At 34.9% G+C, this 16,301-nt stretch overlaps 1 protein-coding gene across 4 annotated transcripts in view; it reads right to left on the minus strand.

Moving 5' to 3' along the window:
* The window catches only part of CPED1 (cadherin like and PC-esterase domain containing 1), a 324,581-nt gene that overhangs the window by 160,005 nt on the left and 148,275 nt on the right, over positions 1-16,301 (minus strand). For 3 of the 4 annotated variants that reach the window (XM_030933056.1, XM_030933055.1, XM_010382301.2), the window contains exons 13-16: positions 16,040-16,110; positions 13,813-13,863; positions 8,880-9,069; positions 7,757-7,925 (exon numbers count right to left, since the gene is read on the minus strand). In XM_030933056.1, coding sequence (XP_030788916.1) covers positions 7,757-7,925; positions 8,880-9,069; positions 13,813-13,863; positions 16,040-16,110 — 481 coding nt within the window. The remainder of the gene's footprint in view (positions 1-7,756; positions 7,926-8,879; positions 9,070-13,812; positions 13,864-16,039; positions 16,111-16,301) is intronic. The other variant, XM_010382302.2, reaches the window with a different exon arrangement.

Genomic DNA, 16,301 nt, shown 5'->3' on the forward strand with positions numbered 1-16,301 from the left:
ACCTCCCAAGCCTTGGATGTATGCAAATGCTTCCTGGCCACTGGGGAGGTCTATGAATTCAGAATGTCTCTGTGCACCTGCTGCTCATGAAAATAACGTTTTGCTTCCCTAGGTGCTTTGTGGGCTCTTGGTAAATGATGGTATAGGATGGCTCACTGGTAAAGGATGGCTCAGGCCATGGACAAATAATCTGAAATACCTGCAAATGTTATGCATTTAAATCAAGGGCACTTAACAAGACTTGAAAGGATGGCGACAGCCCAGGTCATTTGATATTGAAGTAGGTGCCACTGCTAAAGATCTCTTAAGAGTGAAACGGGAGAATAGAACCAACTTCTCTATTAGGCACAGCAACCACAGTACGTACAGCATGTTAAATTTTTAGAGGCCCCCACATTTTTATTTTCTTTAAAAGCAGAAAAAAAACTTTTCAGTCAGAGAAGATAGTCTACATCTGTAATATAAATATATTTGTCTTTATATCAACACTATTGTAAAATGTAATATTTATTTATTTATTGGAACAAAGGGTCTACAAAGGCAAAAGTGACTAGGACCCACAAACATCAGGAATACAATCTATGGAGCAGCTCAGTCCACTCAATCTCATTTCTAACTCCCAACCAGTTCTTATCTCTGTTCCCCAATTCCCAACAAGTTCTTCCTGTCTGGCATCTTCCGTATTATCTGCTCCTATTTCTTTAGTTGCTCTCTATCTTTCTTCCTTGATTTGAGGTCAGCAAGATCCATATTCAAACCCCACCTTTACTAATGATCTATCTCATAGAAAGGGTTGACAAGATTTCTAACCTTTCTAAAGCCTTAGTTTCTCCATATGTTAAAAAATAACAGGAGGATTAAAAATCACCTATATTCAAGGTTGGGGTAAACATTAAATAAGGCAAGAAGGTAAAGTGCCTAACATAATGCCTGGCACATAACAAAAGTTCTACAAATGCTGCATTGCTGCTACACTTATTACCTCGGCTGCTGCTGTTGCTGCTATTGTATTATTCCCCTGTAGCACATAGCATATTTCTCAGAACAAAGTGCATAGCGGGTACTTAATAAGCATTACTAGTTGAGAGCATTTCACTATAGCACATATTGTATTGTTAAAAAATTAAATCGTATTCCTGTGGTAAGTTGAAGTAGGCAAGGTAACTAATAACCATTAAAAATCGGTATTTAATTGTCAGTACAACTTTGGAAACTCATAGGTTTTTATTAAATGATTATTGATAAATGCACTCCCTATCCTCTTATTATGGATATTTGCTATTAGATACCTATCACTTGAGCTATTTTATAATAGCCTCTATGGTGTTGGAAGGGTACAAAAAATAAATGAGTTCTAAACCATTTCAAAATATCATAACTGACGTCATTCACACATCATTTAATATCTCAGAAACTAGATGGCTAATTGATTGATTTATTTATTTATTTTTATTTTTTTTTTTTGAGACGGAGTCTCGCTCTGTTGCCCAGGCTGGAGCGCAGTGGCGCGATCTTGGCTCACTGCAAGCTCCGCCTCTCGGGTTTACGCCATTCTCCTGCCTCAGCCTCCTGAGTAGCTGGGACTACAGGCGCCCGCCACCGCGCCCGGCTAATTTTTTGTATTTTTAGTAGAGACGGGGTTTCACCATGGTCTCGATCTCCTGACCTTGTGATCCGCCCGTCTCGGCCTCCCAAAGTGCTGGGATTACAGGCGTGAGCCACCGCGCCCGGCTAATTGATTTTTTAAAAATAAGTCCTGAAATGTCAGTTTCAAATGTGTAGCTAAATGCTAGAGAATTTTTAAAATATGATTTTCTCCTTTCTTGGTATTATCTGTTTTAAAACGAAAGCTGTTTCAAACAGATCTGTGAAACGTAGTCTCCAGGCTTCTCCTGTATATAACCTTTCTGTAGCTTTTGTTTATGACTCTATTCTGGTGCAACATTTTGACGGCAAAATAAATGTGACACCATAGATCATCTGTACAAATCAACTTGTGTGAATATTATATTGTTCTCCATGTCAAAATTTTTTGATTTGGAAAGGGAAATTAAAAGAAATGCTCCCCTATGTGTATAGAAATTTTCTTATAACATAAGTGTAGTTTATTAATTCCTAAACATGACATATTCTAGCCGCAATAACAGTTTATTAATTTCTAAATCTGTCTTCCTAACAGCAAAACATTATACTGTTTATGGGTAAATCAAAATGAAATAACAGACTCATTATATTATATGATGTTTTATGTTTTATTAACAATCTTTTCTGTAATCGAATGCACGTTTCTGATTGTAATAATTATACTGGACAGAAAAGAAGGCAGATTAACGAATAGAATAAAGAGCTGTCAGAATAGTATCACTGTGTGCAGAAATGATTTAAAATACAAAGATGAAAGATAAGAATGATTCTCCAACATACAACATTGAAGGATTACTCACAAATTATTCACACTCCTAGTAAACACATAGGACAGTTGAAAAACAGAAACCCACTTGTCTAAACCAGTGATTCTCAATCACAGTTGACTTTGTCCCTCAAGAGACACTTGGCAATGTCTGAAGACATTTTTGGTTGATACATCTTGGGGAGGGGGGTTGCTACAGGAATCTAGCGGATAGAGGCCAAGAGTGCTGCCAAACATCCCACAATAAAGAGAATAACTTCTCTGGAACAAAGAAATATCCAGCTTCAAACGTCAATAGTGCTGAGACTGAGAAACTCTAGTCCCAATCTGGTTATATATTATGTAAATTAACTCTTTCTCCCTCACTGGTAATAACTAAACTAAGAGCTAATTAAACTAAGAGCTGTCTCTGGGACAATCATATACAAATTCTAATTAGCATAAGAATAATTAAAATATAGACATTAAATAAACTCAAATAGTTCATTATGGCTAAGTAGGTACTTAACAACGTTTGATAAAATGTCTATTAATAAATTAATCAAATTATCTTACTAGTTATCAAAATGTTGTTGAAATTGATTTTTTAATTGACTGGTATGCTTTATCTTTGCTTACTCTGCCATGTTAGTCTTTTGGCAAAACGGTGACATGCAGAGTCGATACTCTGAAGGTAAGAGAATAGGGGAAGGAGAAATTAGGAGGCTTGATTAATCTTAAATTGGTTTCTTCTTCTTTGGTTATTTGGAAGTGGATAGTCTTTTAAGTGTGTTGTAGCCTGAATGTCCCCAAAATTCATGTGTTGAAATTTAATCCCCATTGTGATGGTATTAGGATTAAATCATGACAGTTCCACTCTCATAAATGGATTAGTGCCTTATAAAAATGCTGGAGGGAACTACTTTAGACCCTTTTGCTGCGCTTTGCATCTTTCCCCATTTGAGGACATAGAATTTTCCCTTTTTGCTCATTTCCCCCTTCCACCGTGTGAGGATGCATCATGAAGAACCTCACCAGACACCAAAGGCCAGTGCTTTGATTTTTGGACTTCCCAGACGCCACAACTAAAGGAAATAAATTTCTGTTCTTTATAAACTACCTAGTCTCAAGTATTTTGTTAGAGCAGCACAAACAGATTAAAAGAATGTTTACTTAAAATTTAATAATGGGGTTCATTAGGCCAAAATCTAATTTGAAATGTAGGGAGAAATTATAATTTTTCCCTTTGATCTATAAATAAAATTTAATGAAAGTTTGGTTCATTTTCCTTTAGATTTGCCTGCATAGGCTTTGGGGATTCAAATGGAACAGCTTGTCATTTAAACTGCAATAGTTTGACTCTAGATTTCAACCCTACAAATATTGTGAGGACACTGTGGTTGCTGACAGAAAACAAAACAAAACAAAACAAAAAACGGACAGCTTGGAAAACTAAAAATTTGTAAGTCTCATGATGTATATCTGCTTAACTATTAATTTGAAACCTAAACACACTAATGAGATTCAATATAAAAGAGAAATAATAGAAAAGTCTATGGGTTAGAATTTTAAGTGGAATCTATGGTGAGAACATTTTACCCCTGCTGTTGACTTCCCCCAGCTCATGAAGCCACTTGTGCCCAGTAAAGTATCTAAAGCAGTCCACATTATTCATGCCACATTTTTCTGTTCACTCATTTGACACTTTCTAAAAAGTACTAGTGCTTATCAGATAGTTTTCCATGTTATAAAATATAATACTTACTGTGGGACCACACATAAACTTTAAATTAAGACCTTGTGGAAATGATTCTTATAAATTACCAACATACTTTTCTGCAATCATTTGTAGGATTCATCCCACAAGAGTTTTCTAATATTTTTCTTGATAATATACTAACATTTTTCTGACATAATCTATTCTTTTTTTTTTTTTGTATTATTATACTTTAAGTTCTAGGGTACAGGTAATGGCATGATAATTAACTTGTTTCTGATCAATACAACATTGGAGAAACAAGTCATGGAAGAAAGGAATATATATCTTTCCCACCAATCTTTTTTCTTAATTTGTTGAGGTATAATTTATATGCAGTATACAAAATTTTATACATATACACACAAATACACATGCATATTTTATATATTATATAATTTTAAACAGTAGATTGCAAAAATCTTAAGTGTACAATTAAATTTTTATCTATATAACACCTAGCTATATATGTAACCACCACCCAGATGAAGATATAGGACATTTGCCCAAAAAGTTCTCTCATGCTTAGTGGTACCCATACCTTCTAGGTAACTGCTATTCTGACTTCTATAAACATAGATTAGTTTTGCTTATTCTTGAACTTCATATAAGTGAAATACAGTATTTCTTTATATATCTGGCTTCTTTTAATTTTTTTTAATTGTTGTGGATACCTAATAGTTGTACATATTTATGGGATACATGTGATATTTTGATACAAGTATACAATGTGTAATGATCAAATCAGAGTAATTGGGATATCTATCACCTCAAGTATTTGTCATTTCTTTGTGTTAGGAACATTCCAATTCCACTCTTCTAGTTGTTTTGAAATATACCATGAATTACTGCTAACTACAGTTGCCCTGTTATACTATTGAACGTTAGACTTTATTCCTTCTATTTGTGTTTTTTTGTGCCCATTAACATCTGCTCTTCATCCCACCCTCTCCACTGCCCTACTCAGCCTATGGTTAAGCAGCATTCTATTCTTTATCTCCATGATATCCACTTGTCTTTACCTCCCACATATGACTGAGAACATGCGATATTTGTCTTTTTGTTCCTGACTTATTTCACTTAATATAATATCCTCCAGTTTTATCCACGCAGTTACAAATGATAGGATTTCATTTTTTATGGCTGAGTAATACACCATTGTATACATGTACCACATCTTCTTTATCCATTCATCCATTGATGGACACTTAAGTTGATTCCATATCTTGGCTATTGTGAATAATGCTGCAACAAACACGGGAATGCAGTTATCTCTTCAATATACTGATTTCCCTTATTTTGGAAATATACTCAGCAGTGGGATTGCTGAATTATACAGTAGTTGTATTTTTAGCTTTTTGAGAAACCTCGATACTGTTCTCCATAGTGGCTGTACTAATTTATTTTCCCACCAACAGAGTACAAGGGTTCCCTTTTCTCCACATCCTTGCTAGCATTCATTATTGATGTCTGGCTTGTTTTTCTGAATGCAAGGTTTTGAAGATTCTTTCATATTTGTGTGTATCTGTACTTCATTTATTTTTAGTGCCCCAATAGCATAATATTGGATTTTTTTCCTTTCTTTTTTTTTGAGACAGAGTCTCGCTGTGTCGCCCAGGCTGGAGTGCAGTGGCGCGATCTCGGCTCACTGCAAGCTCCGCCTCCTGGGTTCATGCCATTCTCCCGCCTCAGCTTCGGAGCAGCTGGGACTACAGGCGCCCGCCACCACGCCCGGCTAATTTTTTGTATTTTTAGTAGAGACGGGGTTTCACCGTGTTAGACAGGATGGTCTCGATCTCCTGACCTCGTGATCCGCCCGCCTCAGCCTCCCAAAGCTTTTTCCTTTCTTACTGAATTATTTTCAGCTTTTAGCTACTATGAATAAAACCAATATGAAGATTTTGTGTATGTGTGTCTTTTCATGGGCATATGACTTCCTTTATCTTACGTGTATAGCTAGCAGGACTGCTGAGTCATTTATATATATTTAGCTTTGGTGGATACTGCCAAAGTTCTCCAAAGTGGTCAAACATTTCACACTTCTCCCAGCAATGTATGAAAAAAAACCATGCTCCACCAAAAAGGGTAAGAATATTTACTTTAGAAATAATTATACACACATAAACATACACAAATATACAAAAGCACACCTCCCTCTAAGTTTTTGTTTATTTTTTAATGGTGTGGCTATATTATTTGTCCTTCAATTCAGAAGCAGGTTGAGACAGCAATCCAAATAAAGCAAATTGAAAGGTCAAAACCTGAGAGGAACATATTTTAAAGTCTTCTCCATAGTGTAGACCAGTGTGTCCTCAAATCTATCCCGCAAAAAAATATTAATAGCTATTCTATTAAAACCGTATCAGATAAGTTTGGAAATGGAGCACACTATATATTTTCCAAACTATAAATGAATCACTATTTAAATTAGTATATTAGAGGTTCAGAGAAGTCCTATAGTAAAGACATCTACTTAACTTTGTTTAGCTTATTGTTTCACCCACCAGTGGGTTTATTTGACCATGGAACTCTATTCTACTCTTTGTTAAGTATGCTTATTAATATCTTGGAGAATAACATCTTTGTCTTTCTTTGAATGAATCTTCAGACCAATGTGAAATTCCATTTGATTTAGTGGTAAGTCCTAAATTAGTGATCAGTTTTCCTTAAAAAATAAAAATTATACCAACCCCTGAGATTTTTAAAGCTCTTGGAAACAGGTAAGACAGTGGCGGGGTGATTACTGTGTCTGGCTGTTACATTTATGAAAACAACATGGTAACCATACTATCTATCAAGGACCAGTCAGCAATACCTCTCTTTTACTAACCATCTATTCTTCAAAGCTCCCAGTAACATTTAATTTGACATGATATATTTGCAAGTGTACTGAGTGAATTAGTAGATATGTGATAAAAATACCAATTACTACTTCCCTGGAATCACCTGTAGCAAGGGGTATATGATATGAGGAAACATACAAAGTTATACACAGGATCCTTAAAAGAGCAAAAATAGGGAAAAACCATGGAACAAAGGTGTTAGGGTAACATTCACCCTCCTCCAAAATGAACAAGGTTACAAAATGGTATGTGTCGCTCACAAGAGAAACTACAGCCGTGCGAAATGATTACTGTATGAGAAGTGAATGTGAAATATAACTATCCCAAGGAAATTTAGTTTCATTTATCCAGTATCCCATCTGTAAAATAGTTTCATAAATTTTCCTCTTAGTCTTTGAAGTAAATTCTACTAAATCTAGTTTAAAATTTCAAAAGTAGATACAGGGACAAATCCAAGGAAAATAGCCCAATTCAAAAGGAAAATGTGAAACTGATTTCACAACTAAGTGTGAGTCCTCCGACATTTATTCTGAACATTAACCACAATAAGTCCACTGAACACAATGAGCACAGGGAGTAGCCATCACACTAAAATTATTCACAACGAGGTGCCTTAGATACCTGGCTGGGATTCTCACTCTTTTGAAATGAGACCAGTTTCGATTTCAAAGCATACAATTTCTTGTAATAATTTTCATTTGGCATTTTTCACCCAGGTTAACAGATCGTTTCCAATTCAACCCAAGTGCAAATGTAAACTTCACTTACCTGCACAAAACCACATGCTGTGAAGGCCTCAAATAAGGGCAGACTTGGGCGGTCTTCTCTATAGATGGTGAGTTTGTACGTGATCAGGGTCTCACCATGTGCTGGAGATTCATCCACCACAAATATTGAGATTTTGTTCATTCCTAAGCCCAGAGGGTAGCTGGCAAACCTGGAGAGAAAGAGGGAGAGAGAAAGAGAGAGAATATGAATAGGGGAAATTTATTCAACCCAAACTGATTCATATATCAACATTTACTAAATGCCTATTTGAATAAATAACAGGAAAGGTCTATACAATTTCATAAGAAACCTAAAATATGAAAATAAATATCTCTTTCACAGTACTTTACTATGCCAAGAGTGTTCTTTCAGGACAACTTATATCTCCCATAAATTAAAGCAAAGGAAACTAATATTTATTAGCCACCTGACAGGGTCATACATTATCTCATTTAATACAACTAGGATTGTTCCCATTTTAAACACAGAGACCATGACCTAGAACTAGTGAACACATCATTCAAAGTCATATAGAAGAGTCAGGGTTTGGAACCCGGGTTGTCCTGACTTCAATCCTTTCTACTAGACTTGGCTCTCAAGGGTTCCAAGTACATTTCTTTCCCTACAGCACGGAACCATGAGTATCTTCTTTGCTATGGACACAGCACAGAATAAGGTTCTATCTTCTGTTTAAAATTATGAACAAAAGAGTTGCTGACTTTTAAAAGAATCAACAGGAAAAAAAAGCCAGTGAGGTTGGGAAAGTTCGTGGTACTGTGTCCACAAATTGTGCACCAATTGGTTTAAGCAATCAATTTTTGAATATTCAAAAACTTGACATATTCAGCAATGTTAAAACATGAAGACAACAATAAGTGAGATTTTTCCTTAATGGATCTTCTCTATATTTCATATAACAAGATCCTTTCTTGTTAAAATATTGTTACAAAGATGAGCCGCAAAGGTTGCCAATCTTTTTAAAAAAAACATGAAAAGGGGAAAGTTGACACCCTGGAAATCTTTCTACTGATCTTACCACTTTCTGAACCACTTTCAAAGTTTACATCAAATGTCTGCTTCCCAGTAGGGTGTCTCAACACAGCCCCAGTCAACATCCTCATACCTTGGCCCTGCCTGCTCGTACAGGTGCACCTTGCACTGACACTTAGGAGTCTCCACTCCAATTGTCACTGTTACCACATCAAATGGGACTTCAGAGTAATAATCTTTGATCTTTGGATTAAAGTCGGGATTTAGTTCCAAATGCGGATGTGTGAAGATCTGCTTGATATGACATGGTGTGTTTTTATCTGCTAAAAAAACAAAAACAATGACAAAGACAACTGTGAAGTGGGTAAATATCTTTAAATAATATATGATTAGGTTTTTCTTTTTCTGTTTCCTTTGAACAATTTCAATGATCCCTGCTGACTTTCCAATCAGTACCCTGATCATACTTGATTTGTGGCTGCAGCTGGCTTTTCAATTCATCAGATTTTGTAGAATTTGCCTCATAGAACAGCTGTTGACTTTAGTTGGTGTTATATAGATGGCATTTTCTGCTCAGCCCTTGAAATTTTAAAGGCACAGAAGGTGGGAAAGTGTCTCTCCTGTGGATTGATAACATTTTTGTGATATTTCCTGCATATATCAAGCAACTGTGCAAGTGGGAGTGATGGCTCTGTGGGATGGTGGCAGAAGGGGACCAGCAAGGAATGAGGAAAATTTCTTAATGTGGAGTGTCACTGAAATGCCATTTGATTGATATAGTATCTTATGGGCAGTGTGGGGCAAAGACTGTAAGCTCCAGTATTATACAAAACAGACACAAAAACAAGGGCATCCTGAAACTGCTCCTTCTCAGGCCACCTTACTTGGGAAAGTACCATAAAGTATAAAAAGGAAATACTATACTCTGCTCCATCCTGTCATAGAACCTAGAACATTACTACATGCCATTGATTCTGAGTCATTAAAAAAATCTTTCTGTTTGATAGCCCAATTGTTTACAGCTTTATTTCAGTGACAAAAAGAAGAAAAATAGCTTTATAGGCACATACACCAGCTACTGTTACGTTATATTCAGTGTTAATGTTTAGAATAAACAAATTACCCAAAAGCTTAACAAAATGTTTTTCAAAGAAATGTCAAGGAGTATTTCATTCTATCAATATTTTCCAATTGTCAACAAAATACCAACAAAGATAAACATAGAAAATTCTATAAAAATCAGTAAAATGGAAGTATCTTGGTGTTTCCTTACATAAAATATCCAGTGACATTTAACATGGCAACAAAAAAAGATAACACAGAATTTGCTACAGGAAGCTATAAAACTGAACTTAGAGAAAGGAGATTATTTTATTAACTGTTGTGTTTATTAACTGTATCCTCTGCTTTTACATAGCTATAATATTGATTTTCCTAAAATCAAATCTGACGATTTGTCTTCCATTCTTTAGTGGTTTCTCATAATTTCCAGAGTCAAGTCCAAGCTCCCAATAAGGCAAACAAGGCATTTCACAAGCCCTTCCTTGTCTTGCTCTCCAGCTGCATTGCCCATTATGCCCAGACTTTGTGCTTCAACAAGACCAAAATTTTTATTTGTCTTTGATGGACATGGAGGTGCACCACCAAATCCATGAGGATGGGTGCCACTAACCCACATGGATGCTTCATTCTAGTTCTGGGGACTAGGTCTCTGTATAGCTCCCATTATGGACTAAAACAATTAAAGGAAAAATGAAAAAAACCCTACATATTTCTGACCTATACTCTATAGTTTTCTCAGGCTATGGAAGAAAAACAAATTCAGGTATAAATTACGAACAATAATACAATAGATATACTGTAATTTTATTTCATAAAAAAGTCTTAGTAAAAAAGAAATAACTGTTAATGTTGGTTGAATAACTCATTGAATTGGGTAAACTGTCTGCTTCATTAATTTTACTTGTTATTTGACCTAATGATCAACCAAATATAGTATCTGGCTGATAGATGTAGGTGGACTGCATCTATAATTTCAACGATGCTAATAGCCTCTGAAATTTTCTTATAATAAAAAAGAAAAAAGAATGAAGGCAGAAATTGTTTTTATTAGAAGTCATTCTGTAAAGGACCACAGTTTTTAATTCAAATTCAACCACTTATCAATAATACATTCTTTTTTCATCGAAGTTTTTTCTCCAGTATTTTCTCTGTTAAAGACCCTGAGATAAGGACAATAAAAAGAGGATATTATTAATCATGAGATTTGATTCAAATGGCTGCAAACCTAACATAACATTAAACAAGCTGGAGTTGAGTTATGGGCTGTGCTTTGGAAATGACCATTGCTCAGGCACAAAGGGAATATAAACAGTTGCACTTTTCTGCTCAGAACTTGCTAAGTGAATAACAAAAAGGAAGATCTTTTTTCAAAATCAAACATAGAAGATGTGCTTTAACTTAATAGGATATATTTTTATAAAGATTCCCTGAGAGTTAATTTCCCTGCAGTTTGTACTTTCACTTAATAGTCACAGTTTTCAAGAGGGTCTGCCCTCCTTAGAAACTGAAACAGCCCTAGATGACAGGAAATAAATGTGTAATCAGTTCTCTTCAGCAAGTGCTTACTTTTGGTTTCATCAGAAACTCTCCACCTCTGGTGTGAGCACTATCTCCTAAACCCTGTCTGAAAGCTGATTTAGTTCTGACATCATCTTCCACTGAAGTATCAATGTTGCCGCCTACAAACACCTGGTGTTTGCTTGGCATCCTTTCCCATCCCAGTCTCAACTTGTCTCAGGCCAGCTTACCTGAGATCTACAGAGAACTCAGCACGAGGTTCAGTGGTAGCAGCCTGCTTAATCTATTCGGCAAGTATATATGGGAAATCTGTTTGAAGTTTTGGTTGCTTTTAATGGATTTCTTTTAACCACAGAATTTGATTGCCCTCTTAAGGAATAATCATAACTCATACTGAACATGAGAAGAGCCTAGACTCTTAAAGATAATCCCACCTGTTCTGAGGCATCCTCACATTATTTTTTAAAACGTATTTTATACCATAAAAGCAGGAAGATTAATTACTAAAGATCCAGGCAGGACTAATTTTTATCAGCATAAAAACATGAACGAAGTTTAAGAGCCTATCTAACATATTCACATTATCTACATCATATTACCTGGGAACTCGGGGGTGGGCGGAGGGGGGAAGTGAGATCATCCAGTGCAATCCTTTCATTTTACAAATGAGAAAATAGAAGCCCAAGGAGGCGGGTGGCTTTCTGGATGTTGCATCTCGCCTTGGGCCTGGCACAGAGTAGACCCTCAACAAGTGTTCATTCTAATTTTGCTCCTAGTTTTCTCACTAGTCCTTTTCCCACCATACACTAGACAGCAGTTTTCCAGGAGAATGGAGTAGCATGTATTTTTCTGGGGGTAGGAGATTGAGTGGTGACTGCAGGGAAGGAATGGCATAAGTAATACTTGCTATCTTTATTCTCTATTAGCAATACTTTATTTAAAATGCCATTTTCTTTAATTGGCTATATATGTTAATTCTATTAAACTATATTATTATCTCAGCCTACCATGAACTTAACAATACTGATAAAACATCGTGAATGAATTAAATTGCATTTTAGATGATAAAAATTAGATTTTATTAAATTCAAAGACTTCTATTAATAGTAAATTAGGCCAGGCATGGCAGCTCATTTCTGTAATCCCAGTACTGTGAGAGGAGGACCACTTGAGGCCAGGAGCTCAAGACCAGCCTGGGCAACAGAGCAACACCTCATTTCTATATAAAATTGCATAACTTGTCCAGCTGTAGTAGCTCATGCCTGTAGTCCTACCCACTTGGGAGGCTGAGGCAGGAGGATTGCTTGCACCCAGGAAGTCGAGGTTGCAGTGAGCTATGATGGTGCCACTGCACTTCAGCAAGGACAACAAAGTGAAATCCTATCTCTAAAACATAAATAAATAAAATAATATAATAAATTAAATCTAAATCTGTACTTTTTTTCAGCTTTAATGTTTTACTGAAATTGATTTTTATTTGTGGAAAACTAAATTTTCTAAGTTGATTTTTAGCACCAAATACATACATATATACATATACATACACATGCGTGTGTGTATATATATATTTAAGGTATACATTATCAAGAAAAATCTTGCTATATGGAACTCAATTTTTCTATAATATATTATAGAATATTAAAAAAAAACTCAGGGGTTTTTCTTTTTCTTTTCTTTTAGAGACAGGGTCTTGCTATGTCACTCAGGCTGGAGTACATTGATGCAATCATAGCTCACTGTAACCTCGAACTCCTGGGCTGAAGTGATCTCCCTGCCTTGGCCTCCCAAAGCACTGGGCATATAGTGCATGCCACTGTGCCTGGCCTAAATTCAGGAGCTTTGAACAGAGAATGTGAAGATCCAGCTTTGTGATACAGCTCAGGCATTTAATAACCCTGTGATTTTGGAAAAATCAATTAGACTCTCTAAGATGATATATTTGTGAGACCATTGTCTAATTGACCAGAATGAAGAAAATTATTTTTAAATTTAAAGTTAATACAAACTTAAAAGTATCAAAGTATCTATTTTTCTCCTATTATGTCTTGGTTAAGAAATGAATTAAAAAATTGAAAATTGGCTTAACTGTTACAAAGAAAATTCTACTGAAGTACTAACCATTACAACAACAATCTGGTGAGAGAGAAATCACTGCCAGGTAGTGAGCCCCCTAAAGACCAGTGTATACAGTTGGTAAGCCAAGCTCTTACATTTGAAAGGCTTCCAAGGCAATGCCCTAGAACCCCTAAAGCCCTGCAAAGTAGGTTTGGAAATCATTGTCCTTAAACAAAAAAAGTAATGTTTTATGTTCTTATGCAAAAGTGGTAGATACTGACTCCTTCAAAAATCTAATAACTCCTAAAATTTACTTTAACAATTAGCAGCCTAAGATACCCAAATATAATAAAATGATGGGTTTTTTTTTCAAAATAAGGCTGTTCCCTAATTGTTGATTATGCTGCTACAACACTTCAGTCTCAACTCACCATCACTGCAATGTATTTCTTTATTTTCATTCTTAATTTGTGGGACTGCAGCTAAAAAAAAAAACAGAAATGTAAATTTAAAATAAAAACCATTAATCAAAATTTAAAATATACATTTAGCTATTAGATAACTTAATAAAACATGTTTTTTATTTAACTTTTATTATACTAGTGAACACTTCTAACTAAAACTGGAAGCTACAATAAAATAAGTTATTTTATCCAAAGCTCAGCAGAATTATTATTTCAAATAGAAAAATATTAAGAGAAAGAATGAATGGCCTAAATGCCATTTATTGCCTGAAGTTGATCAGTCAAGGTGCCATATAGTTTCTATATCCTAAGACTATAATTTTCCAAATCATTAGAATTACAGAAGTGCCAGCCAGTTGGTTCCACTAATATTTACTCTATATTTTTTAATTCAACTAAATATTTATTTTTAAAATGCCTTAATAAATACTTATGAAACAAATGAGTGAATAAAACACTCCGGGTGCTTAAATTATTCATTTATAGAGGAAAAAACTGGTGGCTAAAAGAAAGGCAGTTTCTCTCAGTTCTCCACTGCACCTACTGATTCATGCTATTGAACCAGTGATTCTCAAACTCTAGCCTCAGAATCATCTGAAGGGCTTGTTAAAACACAAAGTGCTGGGTCTCATCACCGGAGATTCTGATTGAGTAGATCTGAATTGCTATGTTTTCCAGGTGATTCTGGGGAGAGGGAGACACACACTGAAAACCACTGTATTGGGCTAAATCCTGTTTCATAATAGAAAAACTTTGAACTAAAAAAAAAATTATAGACATATGTGTGGGTACTTCTTTTCATTTTTTTCTTTTCAAAATTAGAAGTAATTTTTTCTTGTAACAAAAAGTTCAGATGTTCTTTGGAATGAAAAAATGAGAAAATAGAGATAAGCCAAAGAGGAAAAATATAAACCACCACTTATTTTTCCTAGCTTCACAGTGAGGTAGCCAATTGTTAGGTTTAACAATAGATCATAAACAATTTTCATGTCATAAATATTCTTTCACAACATAAGAATGGATTTACAACATTTTATTTGATGACTCTAGCTTACTTTGTGTGTCCAGTCCACTCTTATTGCAATAGTAATGAACTCCAGTTTTTAAATTTGTTGATAATTTATGTAATTAAATGTTGTATATATTATTTCCTTAAAATGAATATCTAGAAGTAAAATTTCTGATCTATAAAAATAATTTTTAAAGCTTTTCTTATATTTTGTTAAATGGCCCCTTAATAGAGGTTGTTCTAATTTATACATCCAACAGCACTACGAGAATACTTTTTTCCCTACTCTCTCCCCAACTCTATCTTTTTTAAAGTTTTATTTTAATTGGCACATAATTCTGGGGTACAATGTGAAATATTTTCATACATGTATACATTGTGTAATGATTAAATGTGGCTAATTAGCATACCCATCACTTCAAACATTTATTATTTCTTTGTGGTGAGATTATTCAAAATCCTTTCTTCCAGCTATTTAAAAATATACATTGGTTAATGATAGTCATTCCACTGTTTAATAGAACAGAATTTTTTCTTCTATCTAACTATAACCAATCTCTGGCCACCTCCTTCCCTCCCTACCTCCCCGGCCTCTAGTAACTAGTATTCTACTCTCTATGACAGCATAAAACTGGTAATCCCTCTCTACTTCTGTGAGATCAACTGTTTTCAATCCCACATGAGTGAGATTACTGGGTTTTTATCTTTTTGTGTCTGGTTTATTTCACTTAACATTCTCCAGGACTATCTATGTCACAAATAACAAATAACAGGATTTCTTTCTCTTTCGTGGCTGAATAGTATTCCATTGTGTATATATACCCCCATTTTCTTTATCTATTTGTTCACTGATGAACACTTAGTTTGATTCTATATCTTGGCTATTGTGTGTAGTGCTGTAGTTAACACTGGAGTACAAATATCTCTTCAACATACTGAGTTCATTTCCTTTGGATAGATATCCAGTAGTGGGATTGCTGGATTTCCTCTCTATTATTTTAAGAAAATTCTTTCCAAATTTAAGGAAAAAATAGTATTTCCTCATTTAATTTTCATTTTTGATTGCTAATAAAGCTAAATATTTAGCATTTTTTGCCAGGAAATACTAAATAAGTATTTAGTTAAGTTGAAATAAGTGGGAATATATATTTATATCTATATATATAGAGAGAGAGATATATTTACCTTTTTTATTTTCTATTGAATCAAATCGCACTTGTGGTTTTTCAATGTTCTTATCCTCTGTGAAAGAATCCCTGCAAATGCAATGCCAAACAACTCTGGATTAATGAAATGAACAAAACTCATGGAAATTACATCTAACACTATCTCTTCTTCCGTATGGGCACAGTTACTTTGATGAACACAAAAAACGCTTTCTGCGTTTCAATCCTCAAAACTGGCAATCTACCCTTAAAGGAAGTAGGTGGAAATCTCATTATCCCTA

The sequence above is a fragment of the Rhinopithecus roxellana genome, chromosome 6 (genome assembly GCF_007565055.1).
Source record: "Rhinopithecus roxellana isolate Shanxi Qingling chromosome 6, ASM756505v1, whole genome shotgun sequence".
Classification (NCBI taxonomy): domain Eukaryota; kingdom Metazoa; phylum Chordata; class Mammalia; order Primates; family Cercopithecidae; genus Rhinopithecus; species Rhinopithecus roxellana.